Source organism: Budorcas taxicolor, chromosome 9 (assembly GCF_023091745.1).
Source record: "Budorcas taxicolor isolate Tak-1 chromosome 9, Takin1.1, whole genome shotgun sequence".
In the NCBI taxonomy this organism is placed as follows: Eukaryota; Metazoa; Chordata; class Mammalia; order Artiodactyla; family Bovidae; genus Budorcas; species Budorcas taxicolor.
The window spans coordinates 14,737,196-14,760,006 of NC_068918.1; the positions used below are offsets into that span (position 1 = coordinate 14,737,196).

Sequence of the window (22,811 nt, forward strand, 5' to 3'; positions counted from 1 at the left end):
CTCGCGCCTGCGGAGCTGCGGATCGGCGTTGAGAGGTTGAGGGAGGGTTTGGGGCTGTTTCCTTTTGAATGACCCGAAAGGGTGAGGCCCCCGCGGTGGCCCGGGGGTTGGGGCTGAGGGTCGCGGGCCCTCAGAGCGCTGCGACCGGCAAAAAAAACGCAGCCCCTGACTCCAAATTCGGGTCTCAGAGGGTGGCAGGCCCACGTTCCTGGGAAGCCGGGGTTCCGAGTGGTCCTGAGTGCGGAGGGGGTACCAGCCCCGAAACGGGGCCTCTAACAAGGTGATCCCAGCCCCAGTGAGCGCCACTCGGCTCCCCGCATCCCCCTTCTCTACTCGCGAGGTTCATCTCCCAAACGTTTTCTTCTGGGAAGCTTTCTCGAGCCGCTCCTCCCCTCCCCGCCAGCTCGCATAAAACGCCATTTTATTTACCGGGAAGACCCCTCTCATTAAGCCAGAACCCTTGAGGGCAGAAGCCAGGTGGATCCAAATCATCGGGACTCATTTGCCGTCCCAGTCTGGGGTGAGGCGAAAAGCCCACCGGGTAGGGCTCTGTGGCACCGAGGCCGCGGGGGCTGCAGCTGGCGTGGAGCGCGGCGGGGCCCAGAAGACCCCTGGAGCCCAGGGATCCGAATCCTTGCCTCGACGATACTGCGGGCCTCTCTGGTCGCTACGGACACCGCCCCCCAAGCCCCGCACCTGGGTGGGATTTGGAAGCTGGGCCCCTCGCCCTTCCCAGAATTCAAGCTTGCAGTGTCCGCAGGTGGTGTTTGCCAGCCATCTGCAACGGGATAACTCCGAACACTTGTTGAAAATCCAGATTACCTGGACCCAGATCGGACCGGGGTTGGGGGGGTGGGGGGCGCGGAGAGAGAATCTGAATTTTAACGACGCATCTTGGGGTATGTGTATGCTAGGTTTGGGGGTCAGGAAATAAAGCGGAAGAGTGTAAGTGTCCTGCTTTGTGCACATAGCTCTCGGTGCGTAATCGCGCTCCTGCAGAGCGGCTACCACGGAAAGGGAACTGCGGGAAATTTCCCTGGACACCGCCGACGTTGACAGCCCCAGTGTCCCTGGGCCTTTCCAGTTTTCCTGGCAGGTTGATTTCGAGTCAGCATGTCGGCTTCAATGAAGGAATGCCTTCAGCTTCAGCTGCTGGAGATGGAAATGCTGTTTTCTATGTTTCCTAACCAAGGAGAAGTAAAACTTGAAGATGTCAATGCCCTGACGAACATAAAGAGATACTTGGACGGCATAAGGGAGGCGCTGCCACCAAAAATCGAATTTGTGATCACCCTGCAGATCGAGGAGCCCAAGGTAGGTGCCTTGAGTTGTTTTCCTTGTTGCCAGGTTCCCAGGTTTTATTGAAAACACTTGGAGCCTGAGCTTCCTCTCCAAGAAGCAGATAGAGAATATTCCAGATGCATATTTCCTTTACGTGTTTGAAAGGAAAATATGGGATGTTAGTTGTCTCAATAAAGATCTTGACTTTTACACACATATGCTCACCTTTTAAAGCAATAGGCCCGGTGTTTTTATTAAACACACCTTGCAGTCTTATGGTGCCATTTTTCTGTCACTCATCCAGTTGAATGAGTCCTGCTACTGTAGTATGGACTGTCTTGTATGTACGTTATGACTTCCCCAGATCTCAGTGTTGTCTTTTTGGCAGCACTGTTTTTAAGGAGTGAATGACTGTTTCTTTCGTGGCACCATGACCCTGAAAGCAAATACAGGTAGAAAATCTAAATTCTGAAAATGAATTGACCTTCATTTTCTGATCTGTTTATCTCCATCAGTGTTAGCATCACCCATGTAACAAGTGGTCCAGGCATTTGAGAACCCCTGTTATTTACTTACTCAGCCTTGGGTCACCATTCCTTCAGGCGAGACTCCCTGGCTCCCCAGACCTCAGGTAGCCCCCCTGGTGACACATTTCAGTGGATCCCTCTACTCTTCCATGGCCATGCTTCTCGCCTTTGCAATGAAATACTTGCTGCGTGTAATGATTTGTTTAATGTCTGCCCCCTTCACTAGGCTCTAGACTTCATGAAGGACAGAACTAAGGTCTAGCTTCTTGTGAAGAAGAAATATCTTGAAACAATTTTTTCAGCATAGGGTACCTGACGCGTGCTCGGTGTTTGATGAATATTGGAAGGAATGAATGCATCATTGGAAGGAGTTTGTGTCCGTGTGTAAAATTGTGTTTGTGAAGTTGTGCAGTGTCTGGCACACAGCTGACATGTAACAGAAGCAGTAACTATTGTTGATACCTTGATCAGAATCATGCAGTGGCCATTGATAAACTAGCTTATGTGATTTCACGGTACTTAAATATATTTGCTTTTCATTTTAAGGGGAAAATTGACTTGCAAGTAACCATGCCTCACAGCTACCCCTATGTAGCACTGCAGATGTTTGCACGGTCACCAGAACTTGACAGACAGCAGCAGCTGCTTCTCAACAAAGGCCTCACTTCGTACATCGGGACTTTTGATCCAGGGGAGCTCTGTGTGTGTGCGGCCATCCAGTGGTTACAAGACAACAGTGCCTCCTACTTCCTGAACAGAAAGCTCGTGGACGAACCATCGACACAAGCAAAGCCAGTCAAGAACACCTTCCTCCGCATGTGGATCTACAGTCACCATATCTATCAGCAGGACCTCCGCAAAAAGATCCTGGAGGTCGGGAAGAGGCTGGACGTGACAGGATTTTGCATGACAGGAAAGCCAGGGATAATCTGTGTGGAGGGCTTCAAAGAGCACTGTGAGGAATTCTGGCACACCATCAGGTACCCCAACTGGAAACACATTTCCTGTAAGCATGCAGAGAGTATCGAAACAGAAGGAGATGGGCAAGACCTGCGCCTTTTCCATTCTTTTGAAGAATTACTCCTTGAGGCCCACGGTGACTACGGCTTGAGGAATGACTATCACATGAATCTGGGCCAGTTCTTGGAATTCCTCAAAAAACACAAAAGTGAGCATGTTTTCCAGATATTATTTGGTATTGAAAGCAAAAGTTCTGACTCCTAGGAAGCTATGAAGAGGCCTCTATGAAGAGGCCTACATAACTAAGCTCACTAAGGTATATTTCTATTAATAAGAGCAAAATAAAAGGACTAGTAGCTGGTTAGCATCGTCGGTGGGGAAACCTAGCTCCAGTATTTTTCCCTGGTACTGAAACAAACACATAAGCCTTTTAACTTTATAACAGTGTGATGGCGATGTTACCTCTATGTTCTTGTGTTAATTGAAAACTATTTCATGGTACACTAATAAAAACCAGTCAGTCTAACCAGTGAAGCTAATTTGATTAAAAAGAATTTTCAAAGCCCAGCTGAATGGCAGTGGTCAAACTGCAGCTATGATCTCATAAATATTAACATTTCTCCTTTTCCTGTTGCTAGCAGGCAGGGGACGCCACACATTTTTCTCAGTCAAGTTGAAAATAGGAACTAAGAACACGTGTTTACACGTTTCTTCCTTTAACTTAAACTCTTCTATGTGGGGTTTTTCCTTTTAGTAAAACCAAATGCTAACGGTGGTGACACTGTGCCCTGTGTTGTTTACGTCGATTGATTCATAATACTAAGGATCATGTACCAGTATTCTTGCTGGGTTCGTCTCCACAGAACCAAATACGGTTTCTTGCCCACACAGTGTCCCACAGATTGTGCACTTGGGTCTTCTTCCCTGTGCCAGTTTGCATCGTTCTGTGGGGCAAGGGCATTGGGAAGGACCAGTGTGGATGGCCCTGCACCATCACCTTCCTAGAGGACAAAAGTGATGTCACCACCATCTCTTCGGAAAATTTCAAGCTCCACAGTCTTCACCAGCCTTCGTTAAAATGAGTTTATTCTAATGATAATAGCCCCTGTTTAAGCAGCTCTTACCGAACCTTTTTATTACATTCATCTACCCCTGGCCAGGAATTTCTGGGAGTCTCACCTGTGGTGAAGGACATTCCCAAGCTCTCTCTACTCAGCTTTCTCTGGTTGCCTGGCCTTGGTGTCTTCTTTACTACTGCCCTTTCCCAGGGAGCATTCCATTCTCCTGCTGGGTCACAGGCACTCCACTGATACCCTGGTCCCCTAAGGATGTATCCACTATAAGGATACCCCTCAGTCCCCAGAGTTGGGGGCTGAGATTCAGTGACATGGACGGAATGCCTCACTCCCCATCTCGGGATGCTGTTAGATGCCAAAATTGCTGTGTGTGCTGGCGGCGTGTATAGAATCTTTAATGAAACAGTCCATTCCAGTGTCTGGTTTTCCTCTGTGTCTAGGATGTAGACACGTGTCCTCGGGCAGAGCCAGGACGTGACAGAGAGCAGACCCTGCACTAAGCTGACTCTCCTGACCATGAGGCCTGGGGATGGGGTCCATGCTGTCCTGCCTGAGCTCTACTCAGCTCATCAGAGAAAGTTTCCTTTCAGGGCGCAACTCAGACGCTCACACCAAGACTCTTGTGGGCCTGCCTTGCCTGCTCATCCAGCTTGCCCATTCGTGTTTTAATCGTGGCTTTGCACATGGCTGGGACTCATTTTCCCTGTGTACAAAGGGAAGAAGTAGGACTGACATTGCCAAAGACTCATTCCTCAGTCTTTACCAGGACTGAGAACAACACACACAGGAGTCAGCTTCCCATGTCGTCTCCCCAGAGCCATCAAGAAGCATAATCAGTGTTGACAGGGTTCAGGCCCTAAACAGATGTTAACTGCTAACTTTTCCCCCTTTGAACTGAGACAGCAATAGGTGCCATTCATCTAATACATGTCTAAGCCACTCAGTGTTTTCTATGATTAAATGAGCTAAAGTAGCCACAGAAAGAAGTTTAAAGAATATGAAACAAAAATCTTACATAACTCAAATGAAGGGAATAAATTCTGGTTTTTGAACACTACTGCTCCTGGAGCTATTTCTGATGATAGTTTTTCAGGACCTACTTTGACATGTCAAATAGAAGCATGTGGCAATGTTTTGTTGTTGGTTTTTTTTCCCCTATCAGAAGCACTAATATTGTTCAGTCACCGAGTCATGTCCAACTCTTCACAACCCCATGGACTGCAGCATGCCAGGATCCCTGTCCCTTACCGTCCCTCAGAGTTTGCCCAAGTTCATGTCCATGAGGAAGCTCCCCTTCTCTGGGAGGAGTGACTGGAATCCAGCTGGCAGTCTCCTGGAGAGATGGTTTTGAACTCTTGCTGCTAGAATCCCTAATGCCACCCTCCTTCCTGGCCTATGGAATGCTCAGTTGACCAAAACTTCCTATGACCTATTAACACCTAACATCTGCCCCCCTTTCTTCCTGGAGTCAGAATCAGCCTCTGTTGCTTGTAATTCAGGAATCCTGATACTGTATACATATATGTTTAAAATGTTCATTTGGAAAGAATGCTTATTATACATGCTTGTGTCTTAAAGCTTACTAAATTAAATCAGTTTTTCTTCAAGTATGTTCTCTGCTTTTCATTCCTTGCTGGTCTATTTTGTTAGGCTAAGGACAGAGGATACTCACATAACAGAAGAATGGGTCTGATGAGCTGACACAACACAAGGACTTCAAAAACATTGCTATATTAAAGCAGAAATATGTTGCCTGTGAACTTGAGTTTCTGTATGACTGCTTACAAGCTATCCTTCTGAGAACTTGAGCAGGCTTTGCAGGAGCCTATCTGAGGCCTTCATATAACACTCCTGAGCAGGACAATTTTCTTTCTTTTACTTCAAGTGGCCCAGTACTAAGTTGAAAGAATAGGTGTTTTCTGAAGGGAGTGTGGTTTGCTCAAAAATCCTGATTTTATATAAAATCCTAATTTGCTCAAAATTCTCAGCCCATTGGATCTCCCTCATAGGGTCCACATGGTAAAACCACGTTTCACTGCAACCTGATTCAGCTGGAGAGGCCTTTTTTTTCTGAGCCCAGTTAAATCTAGAAGCATTTGGATCAACCCATAAATGGGCTGCAGCACTGCACATAAAATTCAAAGAAAGCCACCAAACACTGAGGGTCCTTAGTTGTAGGTGAAATAGAGCACACGATTTTCTCTTCACTATGGCCGGAATATTGCAACATACACCAGGAAACCGGACCACCACAAAGCTGGCTGAGGTGGCAGGCTCTTGTGCTTTCATGGGATTTATCTTCCACTGTCCAGCCAGATGTATTGTAGCAGGTATCCAGAGAAGCTCCTGACACCTGTGCTCCAGGTCTTATGAGCATAGATCATCGTGTTAGTCCAGCATGGTGCCCTGTGTGATAGTGAGATGACTAAGGTCTAGTATCAAGAATTAAATAATGGCACAGAGAAAGTTAATGGAAAGTTAAGACAATCTTTAATGTTATCATAAACTGCCGCTACAGGTGTCCTCTCCTTACTGGAATAAAGACAAAACAAAAAACGTGCTGGCCAAATTAATACCTACCTACTGATTTGCTCCAAGAAAGAGAACCAGTTTGACAATAGCTACAGTTAGAATTACAATCTGATGAATGAACATAATGCTGTCATTCTTAAAGCCCTGTCTCTTGCACATGCCAAACATCATTTCAGTCCGGACATGATAAGAATCACACCCATGTTTCTTTTAAAGCTTTTGATGGTAGGATTTATCTTGGTGAATCATTCAGTACTCCAGCCAGAATAACTCTTATTCTATGCATCATGGAAAGATTGAAGGCAGGAGGAGAAGGGGAGGACAGAGGATGAGATACCTGGATGGCATCACTGACTTGATGGACGTGAGTCTGAGTGAACTCTGGGAGTTGGTGATGGACAGGGAGGCCTGGCGTGCTGCAGTCCATGGGACCATGAAGAGTCAGACACGACTGAGCAACTGAACTGAACTGATGCATCATGGATCCAGTGTGGGGTTATTGCCTTAGATGATGAAATCAATTCTAACTCTTCACTGTGAAAATAACTAGATAATGGGTTCATTCATATAGCATATGCTTTATCCCATAGACCAACCATCCTGGTTTCAGAGCTGTTGCCAGATGATTTCCAAAATGCCTAGTGGTTAGGGCTTCCCTGGTGGCTCAGTGCTAAGGAATCCACCTGCAGTGTCAGAGATGGAGGAGACACGGGTTTGATCCCCGGTTTGGGAAGATCTCCTGGAGAAGGAAATGGCAACCCACTCCAGTATTCTTGCTGCAAAAATCCCATAGACCGGGAAGCCTGGTGGGCTACAGTTCATGGGGTCACAAAGAGTTGGACATGACTGAAGTGACTAATCACATCTGTCTTTCTGCAATGCACTGTTATCCTAGTAAATGGAGCCTCAAAGGTAGATTTTGGAAACATATTTATGAGATTACAGAGTTCATCACCATAGAGGTGTTTCATTCATGTCTGTGCATGTAACTTTAGTGAGGGCCTTGACACTGTCTTAGCGGCTCTGATCCGGCTTTTCTGCTGCTGTTGTTATACATATCGCTTATGTGGGCTGCCCCCATTTTTTGGCCAAAGCCAATTTAACATTCAACTGGGCTTCACAGGTGACACTGGTGGTAAAGAACCTGCCTGCCAGTGCAGGAGATGTGGGTTCAATCCCTGGGTTGGAAAGATCCCCTGGAGGAGGGCATGGCAACCCACTCCAGTATTCTTGCCTGGAAAATCCATGGACAGAGGAGGCTGGAGGGCTAAGTCCATAGGGTCACCAAAGAGTTGGGCACGACTGAGGCAACTAAGCACTCAACTTGATGTTCAACTGATATGCATTACTGTAGACATATCACTTGTATACACCAGCACCTATTTTTCTAGATCAAGACCTGTGCTGTCCTAGTTGTTCAATTTCTTCAGCATCATTTCTGGCTCTGGGAGCCTGTGATTTACTGGCGACCACCACAGATTTCTGTAGGCCAAACTATTCTTATTACACTGTCCTGATTAGTACACTTTGTCTCCACTTGTTATTTGCTGTGAAGTGCTGCTTTAGGCATCTAGTAGCCTCAAGATTCTGATGTCTCTATTGATATAAAGAGCTCATTTTAACTACAGCAATTCCCAGCTTATAGAGAAGTCATTAAAATGCTTTTCATCTCAATAATATATTAGCAAATTAGATTCAACAAAGTATTAAAAGGATCATATACAATGATCAAGCAGGATTTATTCCAGGGATGCAAGGATGGTTCAACATCAGAATGTCAATCAATGTGATACAGTCATATTACCAAATGAAGGATATAAAATCAAATGATCATTTCAAATAGATGCAGGAAAGGCATTTTACAAAACTCAATGTCTATTAAAAACTCTCAACAAAGTGGGTATCAAGGAAACATATCTCAATATAATAAAGGCATATATGACAAGCCCACAGCTAACATCATTTATACTCAATGGGGAAAATCTGAAACCTTTTCCTTTAAGATCAGTAACAACACAAGGATGCCCACTCTTGTCATTTTTCTTCAACAAAGTATTGGAAGTCCTCAGTTCAGTTCAGCCACTCAGTCATGTCCGACTTTTTGAGACCCCATGAATCGCAGCATGCCAGGCCTCCCTCTTCATCACCATCTCCCGGAGTTCACTCAGACTCACGTCCATCGAGTCTGTGATGCCATCCAGCCATCTCATCCTCTGTCGTCCCCTTCTCCTCCTGCCCCCAATCCCTCCCAGCATCAGAGTCTTTTCCAATGAGTCAACTCTTCGCATGAGGTGGCCAAAGTACTGGAGTTGCAGCTTCAGCATCAGTCCTTCCAAAGAAATCCCAGGGCTGATCTCCTTCAGAATGGACTGGTTGGATCTCCTTGCAGTCCAAGGGACTCTCGAGAGTCTTCTCCAACACCACAGTTCAAAAGCATCAATTCTTTGGCACTCAGCCTTCTTCACAGTCCAACTCTCACATCCATACATGACCACAGGAAAAACTATAGCCTTGACTAGACAGACCTTAGTCGGCAAAGTAATGTCTCCGCTTTTGAATATGCTATCTAGGTTGGTCATAACTTTTCTTCCAAGGAGTAAGCGTCTTTTAATTTCATGGCTGCAATCACCATCTGCAGTGATTTTGGAGCCCCCCAAAATAAAGTCTGACAGTTTCCACTGTTTCCCCATCTGTTTCCCATGAAGTGATGGGACCAGATGCCATGATCTTCATTTTCTGAATGTTGAGCTTTAAGCCAACTTTTTCACTCTCCTCTTTCACTTTTATCAAGAGGCTTTTCAGCTCCTCTTCACTTTCTGCCATAAGGGTGGTGTCATCTGCATATCTGAGGTTATTGATATTTCTCCCAGCAATTTTGACTCCAGCTTGTGTTTCTTCCAGTCCAGCAAGCAGGGTGACAAAATACAGCCTTGACGTACTCCTTTTCCTATTTGGAACCAGTCTGTTGTTCCATGTCCAGTTCTAACTGTTGCTTCCTGACCTGCATACAGATTTCTCAAGAGGCAGGTTAGGTGGTCTGGTATTCCCATCTCTCAGAATTTTCCACAGTTTATTGTGATCCACACAGTCAAAGGTTTTGGCACAGTCAATAAAGCAGAAACAGATATTTTTCTGGAACTCTCTTGCTTTTTCCATGATCCAGCGGATGTTGGCAATTTGATCTCTGGTTCCTCTGCCTTTTTGAAAACCAGCTTGAACATCAGGGAGTTCACGGTTCACGTACTGCTGAAGGCTGGCTTAGAGAATTTTGAGCATTACTTTACTAGCATGTGAGATGAGTGCAATTGTGCGGTAGTTTGAGCATTCTTTAGCATTGCCTTTCTTTGGAATTGGAATGAAAACTGACCTTTTCCAGTCCTGTGGCCACTGCTGAGTTTTCCACATTTGCTGGTATATTGAGTGCAGCACTTTCACAGCATCATCTTTCAGGATTTGAAACAGCTCAACTGGAATTCCATCACCTCCACTAGCTTTGTTCATAGTGATACTTTCTAAGGCCCACTTGACTTCACTTTCCAGTTAGGCAAGAAAAAAAAATAAAAGACATCCAAATTGGAAAGTAAAAAGTAAAACTGTCTCTATATGCAGATGCTGCTGCTAAGTCACTTCAGTCGTGTCCAACTCCGTGCAACCCCACAGACGGCAGCCCACCAGGCTCCCCCGTCCCTGGGATTCTCCAGGCAAGAACACTGGAGTGGGTTGCCATTTCCTTCTCCAATGCATGAAAGTGAAAAGTGAAAAGGGAAGTCGCTCAATCGTGTCCGACTCTTCACGACCCCATGGACTGCAGCCCACCAGGCTTTTCCGTCCATGGGATTTTCCAGGCAAGAGTACTGGAGTGGGGTGCCATCACCTTTTCTGATATGCAAATGACATGATATTAAATATAGAAAACCCTAGAGACCCTACAAAATAATTTTAGAATAAAGAGATAAAGTTTCAGGGTATAAAATCAGTACACAAATTCTGTTGTATTTCTATACACTAATAATGAATTTTCAGAAGAATCAAGGAAGCAATCCCACATATAATGGTACCAAAAAGAATAAAATACCTAGCAATAAATTTAACCAATGAAGTAAAAGACCTGTACACTGAAAACTATAAGACACTGATGAAAGAAACTGAAGATGACAAAAATAAGTGTAAAGATATTATATGTTCATTAGGAAAAAAAAATATTATTAAAATGTCCATATTACTTAAAGCAATCTACAGAATCAATTCCTATCAAAATTATCATGACATTTTTCAGAGATATAGAGCAAACAATCCTTAAATTTGTAGAGCGTGATAAAAGACTGAATAACCAGAGCACTCTTGAGAGAACAAAACTGGAGACATCACACTCCCTGATTTCAAAGTATACTACAAAGCTACAGTGATCAAAACAGTATGGGGAATTCCCTGGGGGTCCAAGAGCTAAGAATCCACACTGCAATGCAGGGGATGCAGGTTTGATCCTTGATCAGGAAACTAAGATCCCACATACGTCAGAGCAACTAAGTCAGTGCACCACACCTACTGAACCCGTGTGCCACAATTAGACAGCCTATATGCCACAACCACTGAAGCCCACGTGCTCTGAGCCTGAGAACCACAACTAGAGAACCCGCATACCACAGCTACCAAAGCTCGCAAGCTACAAGCAGAGAGTCCATGTGCGGCAACAAAATATCCTGCACGATACAATGAAGATCCTGTGTGCTGCAACTAAGATCTGATGCAGACAAACGACTAGATAGATGAAGAAATAAATAGTGTGGTACTGGCGTAAAAACAGGCACATAGATCAATGGAACAGAATAAGAGAGCCCAGAAATCCACACATATATGATCATTTATGACAAAGAAGCCAAGATTATACAATGGCAAAAGGACAGTGTACCCAACAGATGCTATTAGGAAAACTGGACAGTCAGATGCAAAAGAAAAATTACTAGACCACTATCTTATGCTATACACAAAAATTAACTCAAAATGGATTAAAGACTTGAATGAAAGACCTAAAGTCCATAAACTAGAAGAAAACAGGTGATAAGCTCTTTAACATCAATTCTGGCAATGATATTTGTGTTTGGCACCAAAAGCATAGTCAACAAAAATAAAAATAACAAGTGGGACTATATCAAACTAAAAAGCTCTTAACAGCAAAGAAAGCCATCAACAAAATGTAAAGGCAACCTACTGAGAGAAAATATTTGCAAATTACATATCTGATAAGGGGCTAATATTCAAAATATATAAAGAACTCAACTCATTAGCAAAAAATAAAATAAAATATGATTTCAAAATGGGCAGAGTATTTGAATACAGTTTTCCAAAGAAGATATACAGATGGCTAACACGTACATGAAAAGATGCTCAGCATCACTAATCATCAGGGAAACGCAAATGAAAACCACAATGAGATAACACGTTAGAACAGCTATCATCAAAGAGACAAGAAATAAAAAATGTTGGTGAGAATGTGCAGAAAAGGGAACCTTTGTGCACTGCTAGGGGGAATGTAAACTGGTACAATCACTATGGAAAAAGTACACGGGTTCCTAAAGTCATTAAAAGTAGAACCAGCAAAAGATCCAGCAACCCCATTTCTCAGTATTTGAGGAAAAATAAAAACTGGTGTGCTGCCCTGCTGCAGTAATATGCACTACAACCAAGACATGTTAAGTATCCAACGGATAAAACACACACACACACCCCAAAAAAGAACAAAATATCACCATTTGCAACAGCAGGATGGACCTCAGGGGCATTATACTAAGTGATATAAGTCAGTTAGAGAAAGATAAATATCCTGTGATCTCACTTATATATGGTATCCAAAAGAAAAAAAAAAGACAAGCTCACAAAGAACAGGTTAGTCATTGCCAGAGACAGGGGATGGAGGAGTGGGCAAAATAGGTGAAGGGGGTCAAAAAGTATGAATGACCAGTTATGAAATAAGTCATGGGAATTTAATAACACTTGGTAAAGAACCCACCTGCCAATGCAGAAGATTTAAGAGATGTGGGTTTGACCCCCTGGAGGAGGGTACGGCAACCCACTCCAATATTCTTGTCTGGAAAATCCCATGGACCTAGGAGCCTGGTGGGCTACAGTCCATGAGGTAGCAGAGTTGGACATGACTGAAGCAACTTAGCACAGCACATAGTGACTATAGTCAGTAATACTGTATTGCATATTTGAAAGATGCTAATAGAATCTTAAAGTTCTTATCACCAGGAAAAAAGTTTGTAACTAGCTATGGTGATTTATTGTGGTGACCATCTTGCAATATATACAAATATCATATTACCTTGTAAACCTGAAACTAATATATTAATTATACCTCGATTTTTAAAAATGCTTTCATTGATGCTACTAATCCCTTCATCAGTCTATATCTCAAGACTTTAGTGAAAGGAGGGTCACCAATAGGTCTTCTTGGGAGACTTAGGGGATCATTAGGGTTGAAATGGTCAGATTGCCCATTGCAAATCTACTCCTATAATCCCATCTTTGTAAATCTTGAATCCCTATATATTATTTCAAGGAATGTTCGTGTTCTCAGTTTCATTTAATGTGCATCATTGTCAAGTCTACGTTTAAGTCAACTAACTAAATCAACAAGCAGAGTCATTTTCAGCTGCTCAAGGCAGCACATTAAATGCAGGATCTGCAGTAGGCGCACCCCCCATTTATCACGTCTCTGTGCGAATGTGCTCAGTCACTCAGTCGTGTCCGACTCTTTATGACCCCGTGGACTGTGGCCAGCCAGGCTCCTCTGTCCATGGGATTCTCCAGGCAAGAGTACTGGGGGTTGCCATTTCCTCCTCCATGGGATCTTCCTGACCTAGGGATCGAACCCACGTCTCCTGTGGCTCCTGCACTGGCAGGCTGGTTCTCTACCACTGAGCCACCTGGGAAGCCCTCCATAAAGTCTGCCCAATCCCAAATGACACTGTTCCATCCTCAGAACATTTTCAGAGTTCCATATATTTCCCTGAGATTTTGCCAGTATAAATGAGCAATGTCTAGACTTTCTTGGTGCAAGTCTTCTCCTCCTGGGTTTGCCTTTTAAACTGTACCCACCACAGCCCCTCTCCATGCTGGTCTCTAAACGATGCCTATGGGGATCATGAGACGTCACCCGGGAGGAGGAAGAGGAGATGGAGTGAGGTTGTTACAGGCTCTTCACACAAGGCATTTACAACCTCTGTAGGCAGGAAGAGCTCCCATATTGATGAGCAAGGAAGGACTTGCCAACTGTCCTGGTTTGCCTGGGAGTGAGGGGTCTCCTGGGACACAGGATGGTCAGAACTCAAACCTGGTTTAGGGTAATACAAGTCCTCCAAATCCCCCTACCCAGAGATCCCCAGTCCAAATCAACATCCTCCTGTGTCCCGGTGAATACTCTTTAGTTTCACATAAGAGTCCTGGTGAGGCTGTGAATGCAACTCCTGTTAAAATTTGGCAACCAGCAGGAGGATGACCTATGGTTTTGGGTTTCTGTTATTTCAGTCTTATAGCGAGTACCAGGGGCTCTGTATCAACCTAGAGGGGTGGGATGGGCAAGGAGATGGGACGGAGTTTCAAAAGGGAGGGGATATATGTATACCTATGGCTGATTCATATTGAGGTTTGACAGAAAACAGCAAAATTCTGTAAAGCAATTATCATTCAATAAAAATAAGTTAATTAAAAAAAGAGGCATTTTTTCTAAAGTTTATACAGTGACTAGAACTGAGAATTTAAGCCCCTGAGCCTAAATTATCTGTTTATGAGTCCACCTCTGTAAAAGTAACCAACCTATTCCACAGTCTTAGATTTCTTCACTTTATCCTGTTAAATGGCAGCACCCACTTATCAGCCAAAACCTTCCTATCCTTAGATAATGCAATCCATCCATTTTTCACTTCATGTTTGTGTTTGGCCAGCGGGAGGTGGGTGGGAGTGGGGGAAGGGTACCAAAGATACATTGCTACATCAATTTTTATTAACTTACATTTTTTACCATTTGTATTTGGGTCTTTCATCCATCTGAAGTCTTCCTTTTTATATAGGGTGAGGCAGGGTTCCAGTTTCCACTCTCTCCATGTAGTAGGTCGGCTGTCCCAATCCGGTTGCCGAACACCCTTCTTTATGTATTGATTTTTGTGCTGCTTTTGTAACTAGTGTATTCAGGGTGTCTGTCTGTGAGCTGTTCTATTACACTGTTCTACATGTTTCCCATGACTCTGATGTGCATACCTGGATGTTGGAGGCTTGGTGTGAACAAAAGAATGCAAAAACGGGGACTTCCCTGGTGGTCCAGTGGCTAAGACTGCGCTTCCAAAGCAGGCGGTCCAGGTTCCATCCCTGGTCAGGGAGCTAGTTCCCACATGCTGTAACTAAAAACACCCCATCCACAACGAAAAGACCTTGCATCCCTCAATGAAGATCGAAGATTCTGAGTCCTGCAATCAACTCGGCACAATAAGTAAATAATAGAAATAAAAATGAAATGTAAAAAAAAGTGTAATAATATCTCAATTCTTTTCATAATATTCTGCATATTGGTTTCAATAAAATACATGAACATGAATTCTACCTGTTTCTTCTTTTTATTGGAGAAGGAAATGGCAACCCACTCTGGTACTCTTGCCTGGAAAATCTCATGAATGGAGAAGCTTGGTAGGCTACAGTCCATGGGGTTGCAAAGAGTCGGACACGACTGAGCGACTTCACTTCACTTCTTTTTATAGGACCACAGAAATGACTCATGTGTCCCACTTTCTTTTTTCCTATTAGACAGTACTGTTCTGACTGTACTCTGGCAAACGGAAAACAGACGATAGAGAAAGGTAAACATGGGTTCAGAGTTCCCCTCCTTCACTTATGAGCTCTGCGGACATGGCACATTGAAGTATCTACTTCATATGGGAATGGTGAGGACTTCATTAACTAAGATAAGGGATACAGACTACACGGCACCTGCTCATCCAATGCTTGCTTCATTATCTTTCTCTGAGGATAAGGAAGTATCTCACTCATAACACTATACAGCAAACATGTATTAAATGACTACACACGTATTAAATGAAGTTCAAAGTGAAATTAGCTTAGAATACTTTTAAAATTCAAAATTCTCTATCATGTGACTGCCAAGACCCAGCACTGTCATTTTTGAGCGTAACAATATTTTGAGAAAAAGACAATTACTTTCTCATTTTATTCTTTTGCTTTTTCCAGTGCTTTAATAAATCGTTTGCATAGGTAAATACATTTAGTTAGAGCTACAAGACAACATGAAAACTAGACAAGAAACGATGAAAACTAGAAAAGGCATTCCAGATCTTTTCAAAATAACTATACTGAGGAAATTCTTGACTAACCATTACCTTCAGAAATACCCCTACCCCTTCTACTATAACAACTTGTATAACTTTCAATGAAATCATTTATTACTACAGTTTATTCTGAACATTTTCTTATACTCCTTGAAAGTCTTACTTCAAAAACAAAAAAGTCTCCATATAATTCTGTAAATAAATAGTAAATGCTACTGTACCTGAGCTTAAGAATTTTAACTTGTCTCCATTGGTTTATTAATTTCTACAGTAAAACCTGAAATTAATGTTCATTTCTGGACTGTAACTACTGATAGTCGTTAGAATACTTTAATATCTGACGTAAAGAAGGTTTCTGATATTGGGGAAGAGATGACAAAATTTTCTTCAAACTCAGAGGAAAGTGAGTTTGCTGTAACATGACGAGCTCTTAATTGCCTGAGCTACTCAAGGGGACACTTGGGCAGGTTACTCAGTTGGGAACCCCGCTTGCCTTGACTCTGGAGATGTGTGTCTGAAGACGTTGACCCCACAGGCAGCCCTTTCTCCAGATGCTCCCCACTCTCTCTGCTCTGCCCACTTCTCAGGCTGTGCTCAGTCGAAGGCACCAACCTCAGGACAGGGCCATGGTTTGCAAGGGCCCAGCAGCAATGTGCAGGGCTGAAGGACAGGGCATTTGGGTGGGGAGAAAGAAAGGTGCTTTTACAAAGGGATTTCTGATGGAGGACCAAGGTGTTAAGGAAATGGAATAATGTCGAAAGAATATTAAAATCTAAGGCTGCACAAGGCATTGTAAACAGCAATGATCTTTCTTAGAAACGTTAGAATTCTGTTGCATCAAAAGAGCACATATAATCCAGGATTGGAATAAAAATACCTGAGGAGTTATTTTTCTCTAGGCAACAAAGTAAGTGTTGTTTCTGTATTTAATGAAAGTTCATCCATGCCTAAATTGATTTTAATCTTTTCAGTCGATTTTTAATAAAGTGAGCAACAAAAGAATTATGGATTTTAATACTGATCATATCAATTTATTACTAATTTTGGACTTCTCCTTAGTCCCCTATATAAAACTGATGGGTTTCCCAGTGGTAGTTACAATAGCTTTTAAAGAGAACTTGGGCAAAATAATGAAGATGGAAACCATAAATAACCGGAAAGTAAATGAAGCAAATTGTTCAATGAGATAATCACACTAAAGTATATTAATATTCTTCTGTAAATTTTTAGATTGTTTAAGTAAATTTATCTTAATCTAGCATATTATGAATCGTTATAAAAGATTTCAATCTTTGAAAATTATGAAAGACTTCAAGACCTCATTAATGGAGTTAGAAATGTCAGCTATTATGCTACTAGTCAAGTTTGGTCTGTATTTTCTGGGCCTCTTTCGGCCACGGATAACAATCAGGAAGAATCTGGTCATAGTCAGCACTATACATCTGAGAGCGGACAAACGCTTCCTTGTTTGGGGGTTCAGGATAAACTGTGGCTGTCTTTTCTTGGTATGCATCTTTCACAATCTAGAAATAAAAAGAGAATATTAATTATTTTAATGAATAGAGGTGATGATGAGCACATCAGAAATTTTTCATCTGATTTCATTAACAGATGAATGGATACAGACACGGTAAATACACACAATGGAATACTACCCAGCTATTAAAAAAAGGACGGAATAATGCCATTTGCCGCAACATGGATGCAACTAGAGATTATCATACTACGTGAAATAAGTCAGAAAAAGACAAATACCACATGACACCAATGATATGTAGAATCTAAAGCATGACATAAATGAACCTATCTATGAAGGAGAAACAGACTCATGGGCACAAAGGACAGACTTGTGGTTGCCAAGCGGAGGACAGAAGGAGGGGACTGAGGTTAGCAGATGTCAGGTATTATCAGTATACATAGGACAGATAAACAGCAAGGTCCTACTGCAGAGCACAGGGAATTATATTGAATATGATAACCATAACAGAAAAGAATATAAAAAAGAAAGTGTGTGTGTGTGTATATATAAAACTGTGTGTGTATATATATATATATGTAAAACTGCATTGCTTTGCTGTACAGCAGAAATTAATGCAACAGTGTAAATCAACTATACCTCCATAAAAAAAGAAATTTTATATCTATTTCAAAAGATTAAAATAATTTACATCTTGCCTGTTTCCAAACACTTCAGTGCATTATAATAAGAACCCACGATCACAAAGATACAAAGTGAAAATGCAGTCATGTAACGAGAGGAGACTATGATGTCAGCAACAAAGGCAAGTGTGGCTGCCAGAGATTCACTCATGGGTGATGCCACCAGAATTTCTCAGATGAGTCAGTCTTAAAAGGCTTGAAATGACCTGACTGATAGATAACTTGAACTCAATACCTTGAACAGCCCACTGAGTTTGAACTCAGATATCCTGCTCTTTGAGCAATCTTGATTCTGAGCACAGCCTCCTACAGAATCTCTCTTTTCATCCCACAGGTAAGGCGACTCTCACCGCAATCTGTGGGGCTCCGGGGGCAGTCTCCGCGCCCCCTGCCCCACTGGTGTCACAGAACCTCGTCTCCATGTCCCTCTGTCACAGTCCTTTTCTAGTCCCTGGCCAGGGTGATCCTCAGCGCTGTCTTTCTCCTTTCATAGTTGTCGCTTGACATGTCACACTTCTCCTAACCTTACTTGGGCCCACATGGTTACACATGATGCTTTTATTCTTTAAAACTCAAAAACAAACACACACAAAAAACTTCCTCTCAAGTCAATTTCAAACCCTCCCTTCCCATCAAGTATCAATTTGATTCTCTTCACTTCGCTGAGAAAATTCCAACTAATCGGAGAAAACTATCTCAATTTCTCTTTTCATCATCTCAAACTATCTCCTCCATGTCTTGACATTCTCTCCTTCCCTGTGTTGAGAAAAACAGATTCCACTGTTAAAATTAATCACTCCACATGTGCTCTTTAATTCACTCCAGTTTTTTAAGAATGCAATCCTTAAAGAGCTGTTTGTATGACAAACTTATTTGAATAAGTGTGATTTTGAATAATATTAGAATGATTAACTATCTCTTCTCAATGTAAAATTATGCATTTCTGAAAAATTAAAGTTATAAAGACTCTGTGGGAGAGGGAGAGGGTGGGATGATTTGGGAGAATGGCATTGAAACATGTATAATATCATATAAGAAACGAATAGCCAGTCTAGGTTCGATGCAGGATACAGGATGCTTAGGGCTGGTGCACTGGGATGACCCAGAGAGATGGTACGGGGAGGGGGGTGGGAGGGGGGTTCAGGATTGGGAACACGTGTACACCCGTGGTGGATTCATGTTGATGTATGGCAAAACCAATACAGTATTGTTAAGTAAAATAAAGTAAAATTTAAAAAAATTAATAAAGTTAAAAAAAAGACTGTGCTATATTATGGATAAATGCTTATAAAAAACAGGGATCAAAGTATATGAATACATGCTTATATCTTATTATAATGAGGTTAGAAAAGAAAGCAACCCAATGAAAAAAGACTGCAAACACACCAAAATAAATGATGACAATACTTGCATTAGAAAAGTAGAATATCAGGTATTTTCCACTTTCCAGAGTGCCTATGAGATGGTATTACTATGTTTTAACAGATATTCTTGAGTTACAACTCACTGACAACAAAATTCAACCATTTGAAGCATACAATCCAATCACCTCTGTAAATTCAGAGTGTTGGGCAACTGTCACTACATCCAGTTTCAGAACATTTCCATCACCCCAAAAAGTTCCCCTGTGCCCGTTCTGCAATGGCCGTGTTACTTTTATAATTAAATGTTCTGCTTCATTCCTGACACAGACTCTGTGCAAATCCATTCCTCTTTCTGCTCCCAGGACACACTGTATTCACAATGCTCTCCATCAGTGAAATATTCGCTCTCTCCTTCTTGTCAATGCCAGACTCTCTGGAGAGTGGCTTATATATTGTTGCTTTCCTAATTCTCCCCGACTTCTCAACTTCTTGTGGGACTGTGATTGTGTTTGTAGAAGTTTCTGAAAGCTTCCTAAGCACTAAATAAATGTCTTCCTCTGTTCTTATCACTGGGATTTGGTTCCATCACTCGTAACTTCCACCCCCATCCTGAAACGGTGTCTTCTCTAATTTCTGACAAGCAGCTCAGTTCTGAGCCTCTTCTTTTTAACTGGTTTCTTTCTTCTCTCTCTGGTTAGAATAATGAACTATGTTCTAGCCTCAGTTTTCTTTCGTTTCCACTTGCTCTCTTGGCGACCTCAACTACCTGGAAAGCTTCCCCTGCCACCACATATAAATGATCCCCCGTCTTTACATCCAGCCTCTCTTTAAGTTTCAGTCGTCACCATCTTCTTGTTAGAATCGTACATCTGAACGTACCAAGGACGCGGCAACCTTCAGTCTACGATACCACCTTCCTCTCTGAAGCTGATTCTTTGTCCTGGTTTCCCAACTCCTGTTTATGCACTCAGCTTTTTTCTGTCTCTTTATAGGTGTGACATCTGAGTGCTGCCCTTCATCGGCTTACTTCCTCCTCCGATCATACGCTACTCCGTCTCACTGCAATCTTAAAAGGGAGCTTAAAATGACAACGTGATGTTTGGTGTGTTAATAATTCAAACTACTGAGAGTTTAAAACTAGTAGATACAAATCAGGAAAAATTAGGAGCATGTTAATTTGGGCTTCCTTGATGCCTCAGACAGTAAAGAATCTGCCTGCAATGCAGGAGACCCAGGTTCGATCCCTGGGTTGGGAAATCCCCTGGAGGAGGGAATGGCCACCCACTCCAGTCTTCTTGCCTGGAGAAATGTCTGAGTCTTTTGGACTCTACTGCTGTCCTTCATCATCTTACTGTCTCCTCTGATCATATGGTACTCCTTTCTACCAAAATCTTCAAAAGGAACTTAACATGGCAATGTGACGTTCCATGTAGTAATGATCCAAACTATTAGAGGCTTAAAACTAGTAGAGACAAATTGGGACAAACCACGAGCATACTCTTCCATGAGTAGATAACCAAGCAGAATTATTTAAAGGTTGTTTTTTTTCTTTTTTTTTTTTTGAAGGATTACTTGGTTTTTGAAGCACCTACTTTCAATCAACAAGATAAACAATGACATATGAATCCTAAGTGGGATTGTTTTGATAAATTTGCTAATAAATTTATACTTTCAGCCAGGAGCAATTCTGCCTCCAAGCAGACGTTTGGCAATGTCTGGAGACATTTTCAGTTGTCACACCTGTTGCAGAGGCTACTGGTGTCTGGTGAATAAGGACCAGGGATGCTGCTAAACCATCTATAGTCCCCGAGATAGCCCCCACTACAAAGAGTTACCCAGCGCACAAAGGGCCTTGTGCACAGGGCTGAGGTTGAGAAATTCTAGTTTCAACATGTGACTACTATTGTGGGCTGAAGTGTGCTCCCCCAAAGTGTTGATGCCTTAATCTCCAGTACCTCAGACTGGGACTGCATTTGGAGACAAGGCCTTTAGAGAGATAATTACGTTAAAATGAGACTGTTTGGGTAAGCCCTAACCTAAGTTGACTGGTGTTCTTATAAAAACGGAAAATATGGACACACAGAGAGACCCCAAGGATGGGCACACACAGAAGGCCGGCCACAAGAGGACCCAGTGAGAAGGTGGTCATCAACAAACCAAGGAGAGGCCTCCAGAGAAACTGGACCTGCCAACCCCTTTCATCTTAGATTTCCGGCTTCCAGAAATATGAGAAAGTAAATTTCTGTTATGTAAGTCACTCAGCTGGTGGCAGTTTATTATGGCAGCCCTAGCAGATGAATACAACCACCCTACAAAAAAGTCCATTTCTCTCTCATCTTAGTTACAGAAAATTAAGGTTCTTCTTGACTAGCTCCTTGAAGAGTTGATCTGCCACCTCAACAGCTTTGAGTTCTCCGTTCTCACTGTTTTGCTTCCTGCCCAATTTAATCAACTGTGGTTTTTAAGATGTCACATATCACAGAGACTTGGGTGGTTAAAGGCCTGAACGTCACTCTATCATACTTGCAATATTGTGGTGACTATCATAGTGTTATATGAAAAAGACCAAACAAAAAAGGGTGAAGTTGGGGAAGCTTAGCTGAAATGAAAGCCTGATGAATTACCTCAATTCTGGGAGAGAAAAAGAAGGGTAGGGGAATTAAAGATTCAACCCATGCCGAAGCATCCAATACACTTCCTACGCTCTGTCAGGGCACCATGCCTCATTTCTCTGACTTCTGACACAGATATCTCAAGGGAGTGCATTTTTACTCCCGGTTTACTGTCTGAATGTGCACACGTAGCCATAGAAGGAAGGAAAAACAATGAGACTTGAACCACAGTGGTTTTACCTTTTCTGCAATTTTCAGAGAAACATCTCTAATGGTGTCCAAAGGAGGGTAAAGCCGGCCCTCCTCCAAGTGTTCATCTGATACTTGCTGAGCTATGACCTTAAAAAAAAAAAAACACACACACAAAAAATATTTCATATCATACAATGGGGTAGTTGTGAGGAAAATGGTGAATACCGTTACAGATAAAAGCAGATCACATGAACGCCACCGGCACTTGCATCTCTCCCTTTCTCAATGGAAAATGGAGCTCAGAGAGGCTTAGAGACTGGTGTGTGTATGCGAGTGCATGTGGAGACTGGTGGGAGAAGATAATCAGTGAAAAGATGGTGACGAGCCCCTGGGTTTCCTCCTAACTCAGTTCCTCTTCTACTGCACCACGAAATGCTGGCAGCTTTCTGACCCGACGCACTAGAGCACCGGGGCAGAGGAGCAAGGAATTCAGAGAAGCTAAGAGAAGTGAGAGGAAAGGGCCTGAAAGCGGAGGGGAGAGGCTGGCCATGCCTCACTCCCAGCTCATGCAGTCTTACACGGGAGGCAGAGCAGGAGACAGAAAGCTATTTCGGAGTCACGCTGTAAGTAGGATATTCATTTCACACAGATTTTGGATCACGTGAACCATCTAACCAGTTTCAGCATGGGCTGTCCCCACACACTCCCTATTTCTAAAGGAAACAGTGTAGACATAAAAATGTGCTACAAGGGTAGATATTTTACGTTATAT

The 22,811-nt window shown here is 42.7% G+C and overlaps 2 protein-coding genes across 2 annotated transcripts in view; one reads left to right on the forward strand and one right to left on the reverse strand.

Annotated features, from left to right (window-relative positions):
- Positions 1-902: 902 nt before the first annotated feature.
- Positions 903-3,162, forward strand: RWDD2A (RWD domain containing 2A). The gene is made up of 2 exons (XM_052645896.1): positions 903-1,314; positions 2,355-3,162. The coding sequence occupies exons 1-2, from the start codon at positions 1,114-1,116 to the stop codon at positions 3,030-3,032; spliced, it is 879 nt and encodes a 292-aa protein (XP_052501856.1). The 5' UTR covers positions 903-1,113; the 3' UTR covers positions 3,033-3,162.
- Positions 3,163-15,624: 12,462 nt separating this feature from the next.
- ME1 (malic enzyme 1) overlaps positions 15,625-22,811 on the reverse strand; it is a 182,494-nt gene continuing 175,307 nt past the window's right edge. Inside the window, exons 13-14 of the mRNA XM_052645595.1 lie at positions 22,088-22,186; positions 15,625-17,234 (exon numbers count right to left, since the gene is read on the reverse strand). Coding sequence (XP_052501555.1) covers positions 17,067-17,234; positions 22,088-22,186 — 267 coding nt within the window. The 3' untranslated portion in view covers positions 15,625-17,066. The remainder of the gene's footprint in view (positions 17,235-22,087; positions 22,187-22,811) is intronic.